Raw genomic sequence first — 12,816 nt, 5'->3', positions numbered from 1 at the left:
CTTGAGACATTATTCTTGTCATGCAGTCTTCTGTAAAAAGGGGATATTAGAAAATGTTTCGCAGTATGCACTAAGGATGGGTGTTTGAAAGAAACTTGAACATCTATAAAGCAAACAATCAATTAATGGATGAATCATTTAATGCATTCATGTGCAAAATAAAAAACATGTTTTAAATGTGGACCCCACTAAAAGTAGCTCTACTTTAGGGTCGAGCTAATGGGGATCCTTCTAAATAAACACATAAACAAATAAACAGTACTATGTAAAAGCCTTTTGATAACAGATGCTTTTATTTTTAAAAGGACGAAAAAAGACTTCCTGTCGATCAAAAAACTAACTCATGTGAGGTGATACTGTAAAGATAACGTCGAGGAGTTCAATGTTTTATGTTTTAGCCCCGAAGACGCATGAGATTAGTTTTCACAGCAATATTTATCTCGAATATTTAAGTGTGTTTTTTGGGTTTCAATAATTTTTGGATAAAATGAAACCTAGCAATTCATGCTAGATACAGTAAGCTAGTTTTGCTCAAATTACTACTCTTGTATTTCTGTGTGTTTTATAATAGTTATTGCAACTTTCAGTTTGCAAACTGTAGCTTTATAGCTTTTGGGACTGCTTTGGTTGTTTAATTGGTGTTGTTTTGGTCTTTTAAAACTTGTATGTACATTTTTTATTTTTATTTTCATGTTATTTTATTTTATTTTTTTATTTTTAACTTATTTATCCTCTGTTAATGTGAAGCACTTTGTGACTTCTGTCTGTGAAAGGTGCTATGTAAATAAAGTTTACTTACTTACTGATTCTCCAGAGATAAGATTAATGATAAAAATAATTGTTTTTGTTAAAACCAACATGTGTTTTTTTCAGACGTGATGCTGACGTGTTAAACTGTCAGCAGAATAAGTGTCAGGTAAAGAAGAGAAACAAAAATAAATCTCTTATTTTGAGGTGTCTGTCTTCTACTCTCGGTGGACATTAGGTGTGACTGCGTTGACATTTCCTGGGGCTAAAAGGATTGTTTCCACACTAACACTTCTATTCAAAACTTACAGACAGGGGAGACGTACGGTGGCTCACGAGGCCAATAAGCCCCACAGACAAACGTGGCCCATTACGCTCTGTGCCACACATTTAGATTTTAATTCATTTAGATTGGAAAAAGTACATTACCACATCTGACTATCATTTATCATCTACAGTACAATGAGAAATCAATACGGAGCAAAACAGTGATTGTGATTAGACCCCGGCTCTGTTCAAACACTAATGAAATGTATTCAGCGAGGAAATGGGGAACGGAGAGCAAATGAGAAAATCGTGTAGTATTAATATTCCCAGTGCATATGTACGACTATAACCCCCCATAGGCTTTTCTGACGGGATCGACAATAAAAGATTAATGACCATTGCAGAAACTGGCTAAGTTCCACTATGCAATTAATAAGCCATGAAATACATTAGTAAATTCAATTCATTATCTGGTCTCAGCTAAAGATCCTTCAAGGATGTGGCTAAAACAAACAGAGAGCAAAGGGCTCCGAGAGATCCTTCTGCTCCACATCACTGACGGTGTGTGTGCGTGTGTGTTTGTGTGTGTGTGTGTGTGTGTGTGTGTGTGTGTGTGTGGGCAGAAATATATAAATATTAAAACAAGAATTCGCCTTAGGCTGTCCATTACTGTGTGCTCTGGTTGAAATGCCTCATGTTAGAAACGATTATGTAGGAAATGTACAACATGCCTTTTAATGCACCACACACACACACACACACACACACACACACACACACACACACACACACACACACACACACACACACCTCATATAAAAAGACACACACACACACACACACACACACACACACACACACACACACACACACACACACACACACACACACACACACACACACACACACACACACACACACACACACACACACACACACACACACACACACACACACACACACACACACACACACACACACACACACACACACTTTCAGCCAATATTAAATAATAATTCAAAAGGACTTTTTTACATTACATTACATTTCTGAACAGTTGAGCATTACTTAAATCACATGTGAACCATCTAATCAACGTGATACTGAAGAGAACTGTCTCACTCACCATCACTTAGTTTGGACTCATAGAGTAAACTAAGAATATGTAATCAGAAGGGTATTTAGAGCTGTTTTTATACTGCGTTTTCGCAAAAAAGTGCCGTAACGAGCTCTGCTTTCATAATATAATATTAACGTAACATTTTTTTATGCATTTGTTGTTGTTGTTTTTTTTCCCCTCTTCACTGAAATAGCACCAAAACCATGTTATGAAGTCAACCATAATTTCTCCTGTTGGCTATGGATCATTGACTACAGGTTTAAATTAAAATGGTCCAAAACTGTTGTAATCAGGCTCAAACAGGGAAAGAAATGTATGAAAACTTTGTGAATGTAAACAAGCTTCATACATGAGATAGATAGCCACAGGCTGCTTCAGAAATCTAAATTAGTCTGTGTAATTTAATACTGAACTATATCAACAGAAAAAATGTCCCTGAGATAATAGATGGCTTTGACAATGCATAATTTCTCAAGCTACCAAACAGTGAGTGCAGAGGACACCAAGCATGATCTGAATGTGTATAGAAGGGTTAAAATGGGCAGTAAAAGGAAGAGGGATGTCTATTCAATCGTTTTAGTGCATCAGTTGACATACCTGCAGTTCTCCAAGGCAGGGACTTCTCAGACGAGCTGTGTGGAGAAAGAAACAGGAGATGAAAAAAGTCCTACAACCCAGGGACAACACAGTGAATGACATGAGTGTAATCATGTGGAAGAGACACCTTTCGGCTTCATGTTCTTTTTCCTTGGGCCCTTCACAACAGGGTCACAGATGGTAATCATTGTGTTGGAGATAAAACAGCTGGGAGGTTCAGAATATACCACCTAAGAGCAGATTTCATGTTTACAGCTCGGATGTAAAGCTCATTCCTGTCATCTTTGTTGTTACCGAGACCTAAAGATGCCTTTGGTGACAGCTAGTGTTTTGTCTGAGGACCCGTCAGCACTGACAGAAAAAACTTTAAACCTGGGACTAGAAGTTGTTCCACCTGCAGCTTTAATAAACATGCAAAGCCAAAAGGTACAAAAGGCCAGAGGATGGAATACAAGCTGACGGGAGCTGCAACTGAGCAAAGAAAAGTGAGGCAAGGTCCTCCAGTTAACCAGAAGTGATCATACAGTACATTGGCACACTCTCAGCGTACAAGCTCAAGGCATTCTGACATCCCAACATAATCCTGACGTGCATGTCAGTATATATTCCAGCACAGAGACAATCTCAGAGGGATATCCAGTCTCCAGAGAATAATGTGGGAGAATAATGGTGGAGCCAGAGAGCGATCACGCCATTACTCAGCCACAACACTGAGGATACCATGCAGCAAAAACAGAAAGGATCTAGTGACAGTGTGTGGGTGATTGATGATGAATCGTCCCGGGTCAGCGGATGAAGGATCATACTTAATGGCAAGCTCAGAGCGAGAAAGCATCAGACCAAGCACCCAGTAGACTATAGCACAAACTCCTTCATTTCATGCGGAAATTTGAGATTTCTTGGGACGAAACATCTAATAGATCTTTGGCCAGAGGCGTGCAGTTAGCTGCACTTTTACTGATGAACCCACTACTAATGGAAAAAACCCATTCAAATAAATAGACGAGCAGTCTGTAGGAAGGATAGTACAGGCAATTTTGCATGACAAGGAAAACAGTTCTGTTTTGAATAGCTGGATTTATAGTTGATGCAAGGTGTAAACAGAGTTCCAACTAATAGAGTTTTTCCAACCAGGAGCCAGTGCCAGTGGTTGTGTTGAATGTTTTGGGAACAGGTCAGGTCATGGACACGATGTGCTGAGCAGAAAAGATAATGGTCTTCTCTGCTTGGTGACATGACGTGTTCACAATATTGATTAAAACTGACAAATCAACGGTTCGAGAGGGACGCACCTTCTGGAGAGTTCTACCCACATTCTTAGTAAAACATCTATAAAAGAGGGTTCAAGGGACAGAAAGGGGGTCCAACCTCCATGAACTGATCCGCCTTTTTTGTGTAAATCAGGGAAGTGATGTTTGAACCCAGAGACTTTGTAACTGCACATTTCTTGACGTATTGTAATAAAATTATGTTAAACTGAGAACTTGGACGTCTCCTGCTCATCATTCCCCATCAAACGGGGATTCCTCAATGCATTTCTCAACACTAGCCTGTATCAATCACATTGACGTGACGTAGCAGTTCATGGTTCAAGACCAGCAAAGAGTTGTTGCAGCTTTGGAACCAGTTTTCCTGGCCGGGAGAACCGTTCCCAATTGGGTACTGGCCAGCAACCGGCCGGGAATCGCCTCCGGTGGAAAAACCCGATAGAAGTACCTAAGCCTTTCTTCCAAGTCTTTGTATTTTGCGCCAATACGTTCAGTTTAATACAGTGTTGGTCTTTTAAGCACAGGACAAAGTAAAATATAGAGCGCAAGACATTTCATTACAGTTCTATTTGTTCAGTTCATGATCAATACTAGTTGATCATCATCTAGAGAACACTTTGATCTCTTTTCAATCTAAAAGATCAAACTAAATGTTATCTAGTATATATATTTTTTCATACACATTAGAGTAATTCTGCCGCACATCTATAGCGCTTCAATGACAACATATAGTCAAGGTCCCTGCAGAAAGGAAAATGAAATGAAGTTGTGAGTCATCTTAAGCCACCTAATAACTCAAAAATAATTTATGAACCGTTAAGAATGATCTCCGACAAAAGAGAAAACCATTCACCTTCTTAAAGCCATTTTTTTTCCAAGGCTGGTTATTATGAGGCCAAGCAGGAGACCTCGGAGCAATGTTCCCACCCTTTTCTTTTTAATATCCTCTATTTTCTGCCCATTACGATCAAGCACTTGATGTTGCCACTGCTGCTATTTTTCCATCTAAGGTGACACTCGATGAGCTTTAAGAAGCGCAGCTCTCCGAATTTTAATGAGCACACAGGCAATTAAAAAGAGGAAGTTGGGCGAGTTGTGCTCCACTGAACCATGGCAGATGAAGTAGAAGAATGGCGACCATAATGACGACGCGCCATGCGTGCTGCATGCCGACCGGCTGGCTGGTGAAAGAGATTGTAAAACTGCCGATGCTGATAAACAACAGGCCCAACCCTGACAGGACACTTTATATCCCATCAGTCCCTTTGGCTGAGTGGAGGTTCCATCTTTTAGCAGCTTTGCCAGAGGTCAAGTTTGATGACCACCTTCTGTGTGCTTGCAGAAATGAAGGGGGTGGTGGTCAGCTCTGGAGGTGCCATGAAATCTAAGCACTCCCATCAGAACCCTGAAGTGTGCTGTCACCTCTGCCATCGTCCTGCTGAGCTATTGAGCCGAGCAGTGTGAAGTCAATGGTTAAAGCTAATCTCCATTCACACACAAATGTCCATTGACGACCATTTTATTTGTCCTTCTGTGGCTTTAGAAAAGGTGTGACAATGGTGTTACATGTTTTCTTTATGTTGTCCCCAGGAGGTGGCGGCTGGCTACCGCTCCCCTGCTGGGAAATGTGACTTCTTTTACATGGATATTCTAACCACTTTGCGTTTTGCTGATGTTTTCTTACAGAGGCTGCAGTGGGCTCAGTTTTAAAGCTACAGCTAAGATACTGGTAGCATATGAAAGTAAGAGATCCATTGGTGCCAACCATGTCATGCTCTATGTTGGGAAGGGGGTGAACTACGGAGTTCTGCTAAATTTTAGTTAAAAAAACTGATATGGCCATTTTCCAAGGGGTCCCTTGACCTCTGACCTCAAGATGTCTGAATAAAAATGGCTTCTATAGGTCCCACAAGTAACTCCTTTACAGACATACCTGCTTTATGTTAAACCAATGCAGTTTGGGGCAAAAACCACAAAGTTATTCTCATGCAGTACAGCTGTGTTACTTTTGCCTCTTTGAATATTTCTGCATGCTGGTGTCCCTAAACTGTCTTAGAATTTCTAGGGAAAAAAATCAGCCGTTTTCAGGACAGAAGTGCTCGCCAACCAATTGCAGAAAAATTAAATTCTTGCAGAAAACTCCAGAATGTCAATTTTACGATATGAAATCATGGGTTTTGTGGCGTTGATGTCTTGGTGTCTTAATGTGGTATTCTGGAGTTATTTTATATCTATTCTGGAGTAGAAGACATTCTAAGAATTAAGCAAAGTTGTATAAGAAACCCCCAAAATTGCTGCAACAATGTATAAAACATGATTGAGCATGGGGATTGGCCTTCATATACTCATAATTTTCTGACTCAGTCCCAGCTTTCAGATGCTGTACAACATTTCCATGTAGCATATACTGTTGCTAAACTTGCTATCTCCCTATAAAAAGCCCCTGCCCCCCCACCCCCAATTCACTACTAAAAATGGGGGGCTACGGGGTTAGAAACGTTAAGAAATCTTTCAGCAGTAAGAAGATTTGTGAAACATCGTGTGAATGGAAATGTGGGCTTGTTATTAGCATAGAACTATCCAAAAATGGATAACAAAGGTAGATCTCAGCTGGAGAGACCTGATTATTTCCCCATTATTCCACCCTTACACATGTCTCCGAGAGGTCTTGTTGCCATTTGCATGCCAAGGACCCGAGGAACCAGAAGTACTGGTATCTCTGTGGCAACAGTGGAGCAAAGTGAATGGAAAGTACTTCAATACTTACAGCTGTTTGGGTTTAATTATTTTGGATGCAACCCCAAAGTCAAACTTTAACTGAAAAGGAACAGTATTGATTTTTCTGCTCCAACTAAAAGCACGAAGCACTAAATAGTGAGGGTGCGCAGCTGAACAGTAACAACTGCAGCCTCACATCACTAACTGAGCACTCCTGTGAACTAAACCCATGAATTAAAAGAGGAAGCGCAATTTTCACACACAAAGAACTAACACAAAAGGCACAGCGATGTTCTTTGTAGTTTACAAAGAGTCTCGCAACAGACATGCAGAGGCGGAAAGGGTTTTCTTAAAAGCCTGATCTACAATCTGCTGTTTGGTAATGATTATTTTTTTTCAGTTTTTAACCACAAGCAAATATAACATTGATTTTAACGGAGGGGCTGGCAGCTGTACAGATGTTGTTGTTCAGGGCTGGTTGGTCAATCACAAGCCTCAAGACTGCAACAACAAATTAGTCAAGTCCTAAGACTAAACAAGGATCTTTTTGTGAGCCTGAAATTAAATTTAGAACCTGTTTTTGGTTCCTGAGTTCCAAATTGAGTTCTTTAAAAGTAGAGCTGGTGGTTAAGGCCAAAATCTTATATCCCAATGTCTGTAATTTCATATCCCTATAACGATAAATATCATGACATTGCATGTTTTAATGACAGTCCATAAAAATAGTAGGGCAAAGCCTACTTTGTGTACTCCAGTGTGAATATGATATTGTATTATTTTAATGTAATTTCCTCTGCATCAGCTCTGTGCAGAGGCGAATAATGGATCTCACAGCCTGGTTGTAAAAGCTGTATCGACAGACTGTCAAGCTAACATATAATGGTGATAACTAGTAGGAAACAAAACAATGTAAAATATCCATTTCTGTTGAGGACAGATAACGGATAATCACTTCATATTCAGGCCAGATTATCCGACCAGAGGGGTAAGATTTTGGCAAAGAGCAACACAGATCCCAACACACACACACACACACACACACACAATATATATTACAAATTATGTATATGCACTCTTTGATTGTAAGTCACACACAGACTACTTAGACTGCTCTACAGAGTCTGCATTTTACAGCATACAAAGGGAACCTCAAGATGTCCACAAAGGAGGAGAAAATTAGTTTTTTTCCTCTTTTTCAAAAAACACCATCAGCAACAACAGCCACATCCAATGCTGACACAAAAGTTTCCTTTTTAGATGGAGTACTTTTTTTTTTTAACCAGTAAAACAAAGAGAAGAAGATAAAAAAGCAAGGCTTTATGTAAAAAATATCTATTTTAAAATGAATTTGTAAGGCATGGAAATGGAAGATAAAAGACCTGTCTCTATTACTGGAATAAAATGTAGCTTATTTTATAATTATGTGCTAATTTAGTTTTTATGGGTAGTGTTTTGGCTTCTTACTAGGAGTGAAAAATACATATTTAATATTTACTGGCATCTGGTTTGTTTGGTCCAACAACTACTGTGAGAAATATACATATTTTCTTTTGGCTGGCTAAATGTTATTCGGCCCTGATGGACTGATGACAACGAGCCAAATGATGCACAACACAGATTAAGCTGTTGATTGTCATTGTGATTGGCACACAAAAAGGGCACACATTATACTGTGTAAACACAGATTGTCTGGTCTGCTACTTTTTATTCTAAAATTAATCTTGAGGAGCCACTCAGCTAAATGTCATGAGTGAGTGAGTGACTGTGGGGATAACCACAGGAAAGCACTAGTGTTTTTATATCTCCAAATATAATCACGGCTGTATTTGGATAGACTAAAAGTATCTAAAATAGAGTCATTCTTAAAGAGGAAATGAAAGTCAAAAGCCTGGCTGTGATTATTTTCACAGAGCTGTTGTCCAGATCTCTCTGGCAGCACTTGAAGCCGCTCTATACCTACGCCGCTCTAAAAAGGGAGAAAGGGGAAATTGACACTCTTACTCTTGAGCACTGCAATCTGCTGGTACTAGGTGGGTATTTTTTGCTGGTGTGCAGGCTGGAGTGAAAGAATGCATCATTTGAGGGCATAGGGTTAATCACAGAGGCCCATTACAGCCCCTGAGTGTCATGTTTCCACATATATCTCAACTGTATCATGGTCCATTTCAGAACAAATGCGTCTGAAAACTGACATCGGGTGAACATACGCGGGTAAGACTTGTATTTCTTTAGACATGTGGGCCTAAGACGGTACCACGGGGAACTACAACTTCAACTGCAAACTAGCACGTACGTTCTGCGCCTGCATGAGAGGAAATAACTCTCCCTACCAGCAGTCGTAGTCTGTATTCGTCATTCAAAAAGAAAAAAACCTGGGGCTCCGGATATACAAACTGCTGTTATGATACATACATGAAACAAAGCAGTATTTGCCTACCATTCACAACAATCAGTTGATTCATTCTACATGTCCATGTCATTGTGAAAATATTCATGTCTTGGAGGAGGGATGGGCAACTGGAGGCCCGGGGGCCGCATACGGCCCGTACCTCACTTGAAGTGGCCCTCAGTACAACTACATGCATTTGAGCATGAAATCTTAAAAGTGCAGTGTAAAAATGCACAAAATTACTTCTTACAATTAATGTTGGTCTGCTGTTCTTGCACTGAAAAAAAAGAAGTCACAGTAAGTGGTTATTTTTTATTTGCTTCAAACCTTTTGTAATATAAATGTTAAATCAACACAATAAAAGTGCATTCAAACACTTTAAAATTAGCAAGATATTTCATCACAGAATAAAAACACTTAAAACACTTACAAATTTAAGCATTGGTTTAAATGAAGAAAAGAGAGCACTTTAATCTTGCCAAAACCTGCAAAAAACAGATTCAACTTTAAATTAAAGTCATGTCCTGCAGCTCGCTTGCTGATGAAATTACACTTTACACTAACACACTGTATATATTGTTTACATCCCGTTTTTATAAGAGCTTTGGTTACTGTTATACATGCATTTGAGCATGAAATATGGTAAGTTACTGCACTGTAAACATATTTAAAATTGCAGTTTCATCATATCTGCTATATGTGGCCCTGTGGTAGTGTCAATTAAAAAGTGTGGCCCCCTCCAGCATTTAAGTTGCCCATCCCTGTCTTGGAGTGATGAGATAAAAACAAGAAATAAAAAAAAACCCTTGTTTGTGTGCCCTCTTGACTGAAGTCCGTTTCTTGCTTTCCTGTTTCTTTTCTCATGCACTGATTCACTTTTCAACACGCTTAATTGGCTGAAAAGTCACCAACAAGAGCAGAAATGAGACAACTATTGCAAACTGAGGACTCAGGACACTGACATTGACTGGTGTGTTAGGGGAAAGTAGCTTTGTATAAAAACTTTGGACAATTAGGCCTGTTTTTTAAAACAGTGAATGCTTTATAAATACAGTAGGGAGCAAGGGAGAAAAAAAATTGCTGAACTGATGTGACGGGATAAATAGTGAAGTCAACAGGCCTCCAGTGGGGTAAAATAATCAGCACCTTTTACAGAGCTGTGCCTCTGTAAAAGTACTCTATATTAAAAACATTCACTGTGAGGGATACTAAAAAAAAAAAAAACACAGTTTTTAATGGTGGTAAACTCATCATCAGGGTCAGAAAAAAACCCCATCAACTTCACAGCCCTAATAATTAACACTTCTAACTTCACTGTTGAAGTTGTCTATGACCATATTAAAATACAGCCTGAGTGAATGTGTTCATTCAAAGTCCACTGCTGTTATAGTGTTATGTCCACAACCTTGTATGTAATTATAAACTTTCCAATGCGATTCAACACATTTGACTACAACGAAGCACATCAATGAACAGGTTGGTTAACTATTATTAAAATAGCCACACAATTCATATTCTGTGCCATCACATATCTGCCGATAATGGAAGCCAATGAGCAAAAGCAACTAAAAAACCCATCATGTTAATAGTGCCTGAAAAATCTGACCATTAAGCAATCTCTGGAATGTCACAGTCTATTAACCGCCATTGTAATTTCCCTTGCCACTTTAAGGAATTACATTTTTGACCAGAACTAAAAGATGCTCCACATTTGACTTGTTTAATAAGCAACTACAACTGAAAACAGTGATTTCATGAATGAATGTTGTTAACCCTCTGGAGTCTCCAAAAGCTCCAAATCATTCAGACTTCTTCATGACATCCAGACTAGAAAACAAAGCAGCGTGGAGCCCTACTGTAAATGTACCTCTAAAGTTCTGACTTAAACTCCATGAGGCCAGTTTCAGTTTGATGATGATATACCAAGTAAAACTGGAGACAAGCTCAAATATATTTAGTATAAAATGATAGAACTGGATGGAACCCTCTTATATGTTATATTTGCAACCTTTGTTCACATTTGCAACATTTCAGCATGATAGTGTTTTGAAAGTAAAAAAAAGATTTAAAACCACATTTTATGTTGGACTAAAGGACTAAAAAAAGACACAAAATGACCAAAAAGACACAAAATGACCAAAAAAAAGACACAAAATGACAAAACAAAGACACAAAATGACCAAAAACAAAGACAAAATGACTAAAAAAAAGACACAAAATGACCAAAAGACACAAAATGACCAGAAAAGACACAAATTGACCCAAAAAAACACACACAAAATGACCAAAAAAGACACAAAAGACACAAAATGACCAAAAAACACAAAGTGAGAAGACAGAATGACCAAAAAACACCACAGAAGACAGAAAATGACACAAAAAGACACAAAATGACCAATAAAGACACAAAAGACACAAATGACCAATAAAGACACAAAATGACTTACAAAGACACGAATGGCATGAAAAGGATTCAAAAATGGACAAAATAGCCCAAGACTCCATAGAGTATGCACATAACATTTTAAACCAAGTTATCAAGATTATAGAAATCTTTTAAGCGTGTTGCTTTTATTCTGAAATATTTTATATGCAGCACTTTGGACAACTACCTGTCTACATTTATACAGCTAATAGCATTCCTGCATCTCTGCATCTTCTCTATCTTTCTTAAATGTCATTGAGATAAACATTGGAGCCTTGTGATAATGTACTGCAAGACTGTTATCAACCCTTCTTCTCAGCAGCTCTGTGGAGCCCACTGGGATATTGTACGTGGTATTGAGCTGTACAAATGAACCTGACATGTCTGAGCCACAGCAGACAGGACAGAATGTGTGGTCACTGAGGTGTGATGATCAGGCAGCCTCGTCTCTTAGCTGATGAAACAGGAATGAGTTCCCAGAACAAACTCAGAAGCTCCACACTCCTTCCACGCTGACAGCAGCGCTTCGCTGAGCAAACAACACCCTGCTATCATGCACACACTCACAAACACATGCACATTCGCTCGCTGATAAACATAGGCTTAATATTTTGCCTACAAAGTCAGTTGTGTGTATTTTAATTTCAGCTTAACATAAAAGTGATTTGAGCCAATTAGCTGGGACAAAATCCTGCACATTTACATTTCTAAAAGGGCTGCACGGTTAATCAAACTTTTATTCAAATTGCACCACAGGCTCGTGCAATATCCAAATCGCCGGAGGTGCAATATTTTTAAAAGTCAAAATATGTGTCAAAATGTCGGAATCATATTTTGCTGCTGCGGACATGTCCTGGTTAAATAAAAAATCTTTGTTTTGTAGAGATTCTCGGTATAACAATTCCACCATGATCCTTAAAAAATGTATTAAATGAGAATAATAAATATAGAGCTGCAACAATTATTTGATTAAATTAATTGTCAAGTATTTTGATAATCGATAATTGGTTTGAGCAAAGACAATAAGTCCAAATTCTCTGATTTCAACTTCTTCAATGTGAATAATTCTGGTTTCTTTGTTCCTTTATGACAATAAACTGAATATCTCTTTGGTTTGTGGACAAAACAAGAGATTTGAGGACGTCATCTTGTGGTTTGGGAAACACTCATTGGTATTTTTCAACATTTTATTGAGCAAACAACTAATCGATTAATCGTTTAAATAATCGACAGATTAATTGATAATAAAAATAATCATTACTTGCAGCCCTAAATAAACATTTTC

The 12,816-nt window shown here is 38.5% G+C and overlaps 1 protein-coding gene across 4 annotated transcripts in view; it reads right to left on the bottom strand.

Moving 5' to 3' along the window:
- The window catches only part of pkp4 (plakophilin 4), a 128,513-nt gene that overhangs the window by 64,828 nt on the left and 50,869 nt on the right, over positions 1-12,816 (bottom strand). For all 4 annotated transcript variants that reach the window (XM_059342613.1, XM_059342614.1, XM_059342615.1 and 1 more), the window contains exon 4: positions 2,732-2,766. In XM_059342613.1, coding sequence (XP_059198596.1) covers positions 2,732-2,766 — 35 coding nt within the window. The remainder of the gene's footprint in view (positions 1-2,731; positions 2,767-12,816) is intronic.

Source organism: Centropristis striata, chromosome 10 (genome assembly GCF_030273125.1).
Source record: "Centropristis striata isolate RG_2023a ecotype Rhode Island chromosome 10, C.striata_1.0, whole genome shotgun sequence".
Taxonomy (NCBI): Eukaryota; Metazoa; Chordata; class Actinopteri; order Perciformes; family Serranidae; genus Centropristis; species Centropristis striata.
Note: the sequence above shows the minus strand (reverse complement) of the source record. Positions and strands in the feature narration are given on the sequence as shown.